Source organism: Clinocottus analis, unplaced genomic scaffold, assembly GCF_023055335.1.
Source record: "Clinocottus analis isolate CAN_PGR_092001 unplaced genomic scaffold, fCliAna1.0.p SCAF_56, whole genome shotgun sequence".
NCBI classification, from domain to species: domain Eukaryota; kingdom Metazoa; phylum Chordata; class Actinopteri; order Perciformes; family Cottidae; genus Clinocottus; species Clinocottus analis.
In genome coordinates, this window is record NW_027176214.1 from 200,479 (window position 1) to 202,978 (window position 2,500).

Genomic DNA, 2,500 nt, shown 5'->3' on the forward strand with positions numbered 1-2,500 from the left:
TATATATATATATATATATATATATATATATATACCGATAGATAAAAGCTGCGCGTTTTCTTTTAGTCCACTTTAATACTCACCCACACAGGAGGAAGAGGAGGAGGAAGAGGAAGTAAAGCAGAGGAACGTGAGAGGAAGGAGGCCACTCGTCTTCGTCTTCATCCTCTGCCTTACAGAAAGCGGCGGTCAGGAACAGAGCCGTGAGGCGTTCAGGGACCGTTCAGCGTGTTGGATTCTCAGTGATTGTCTCATCAGCATGAACGTGTTTCCTCCTCAACTCACCTCTCAGATTCTGCCTGGACACGGAGGGCAGGGAGGGGGGGGGGGCAGGGGCGGGGAGGAGGGGGGGCGAGGGGGCGGGGCCACTGGACGGAGCGGAGAGGAGGGGGGCGGTGCTGAGCGTGGCCTTCAGGTACCTCGACACCTACAGAGAGCTGCTGCAGGAGGAGGGAGAGCGCAGCAACAGCTTCCCAAAGGTAACACCTGAACACACACCTGAACACACACACCTGAACACACACGCCTGAACACACACACCTGAACACACACCTGAACACACACACCTGAACACACACGCCTGAACACACACACCTGAACACACACCTGAACACACACACCTGAACACACACACCTGAACACACACACCTGAACACACACACCTGAACACACACCTGAAAACACACACCTGAACACACACACCTGAAAACACACACCTGAACACACACACCTGAACACACACACCTGAACACACACACCTGAACACACACACCTGAACACACACCTGAAAACACACACCTGAACACACACACCTGAACACACACACCTGAACACACACACCTGAACACACACACCTGAACACACCCCTGTAAACACACCTGAACACACACCTGAACACACACCTGAACACACACACCTGAACACACACACCTGAACACACACCTGAACACACACCTGAACACACACACCTGAACACACACCTGTAAACACACCTGAACACACACCTGAACACACACCTGTAAACACACCTGAACACACACCTGAACACACACCTGAAAACACACCTGAACACACAATTGAACACACACCTGAACACACAATTGAACACACACCTGAATCACCATGTCTGTCAATAACAAAAACCTTTCTTTTTCCACCATAAATGTGTGTGTGTGTGTGTGTGTGTGTGTGTGTGTGTGTGTGTGTGTGTGTGTGTGTGTGTGTGTGTAGGAGCTGTACCTGTGTGCGGTTCAGGAGTTGAGTCGGTATCCTGAGCTTGTGGAGGACGTCCTCAAACTACAGAGATGGACCGAGATCTTACACACACCGTGAGACACACACACACACACACACACACACACACACACACACACACACACACACACTGTGAGACACACACACTATAACACATGATCATAATATTATATATTTGTGATATTTACACTCTGGCAAACGGTATCTTATCTCTTTGTGTGTGTGTGTGTGTGTGTGTGTGTGTGTGTGTGTGTGTGTGTGTGTGTGTGTGTGTGTGTGTGTGTAGCTCCGATGAGGAGAAGGAGATCAGGAAGAAGCAGGTTCGTCCTCTGTTCAGACACTTCAGACGCATCGACGCCTGCCTGCAGCCCAGAGAGGCTTTCAGAGGCTCCGACGAGAGTACGACACACACACACACACACACACACACACACACACACACACACACACACACACAACCACCAGTAGGCACATCACACCGTGTTATCTTCTCAGAGTCTCACCAAGATTAGGATGTAGCTTAGCACAAAGACTGGAGGCAGGGGAACTGTTAGCTTAGCCTAGCACAACGACTGGCTGCTGGGGATAACTGTTAGCCTAGCACAAGAAAAGAAGAAGCTACTCACCAGTTCATCCTGTATCATCAGCTGAGTTCAGACGGAGAAGCTAAGGACACTAAGAAGCTTTAAGCTAAGGAGAGTTTACAAACCACTGTGAGTCGACCCAGTAACTAAAAGCCAATGAGACAGAGAAGCTAACTGTAAGCTAATAGAAGCTTAATCCATTGATGTAGAAGCTAGCATCTCTTCTGAGGTGCGCCACCACCAGCGGTCACCAGATGGCGCCTCAGCGTCTCGTGCTGTGCTCCAGTCTTCTGCAGGGTCTACACCCCGGACCACTCGTACGTCACCATCAGGAGCCGCCTGTCCTGCCGCGTGGGGGAGATCCTGGCTCTGGTCCGGGAGAAGCTGCAGTACAGCGAGGACCAGCCGGTTCTCCCGGGGAACCTGGTCCTGGTGGCCGTGACGTCAGCTGGAGGTCAGAACTCTTTGAATCACATGTCACTTCTATTATTGCTACAAACCAGTTATAGATTATTACATATATACCATATTTAGTCATGTTATTACATACTTATAGAAGCGGAATCTACACTGATGGAATCTAGAAGTTAATTCATTATAATATTAACCTCATTGTTAGATAGTTTAATCTATTCTGGTTCATTTAATACTGTGAGTTCATT

At 49.1% G+C, this 2,500-nt stretch overlaps 1 protein-coding gene across 1 annotated transcript in view; it reads left to right on the forward strand.

Moving 5' to 3' along the window:
• The window catches only part of rapgefl1 (Rap guanine nucleotide exchange factor (GEF)-like 1), a 16,417-nt gene that overhangs the window by 5,454 nt on the left and 8,463 nt on the right, over positions 1-2,500 (forward strand). The window contains 4 exon segments of the mRNA XM_068601967.1: positions 293-479; positions 1,231-1,328; positions 1,541-1,653; positions 2,125-2,292. Coding sequence (XP_068458068.1) covers positions 293-479; positions 1,231-1,328; positions 1,541-1,653; positions 2,125-2,292 — 566 coding nt within the window.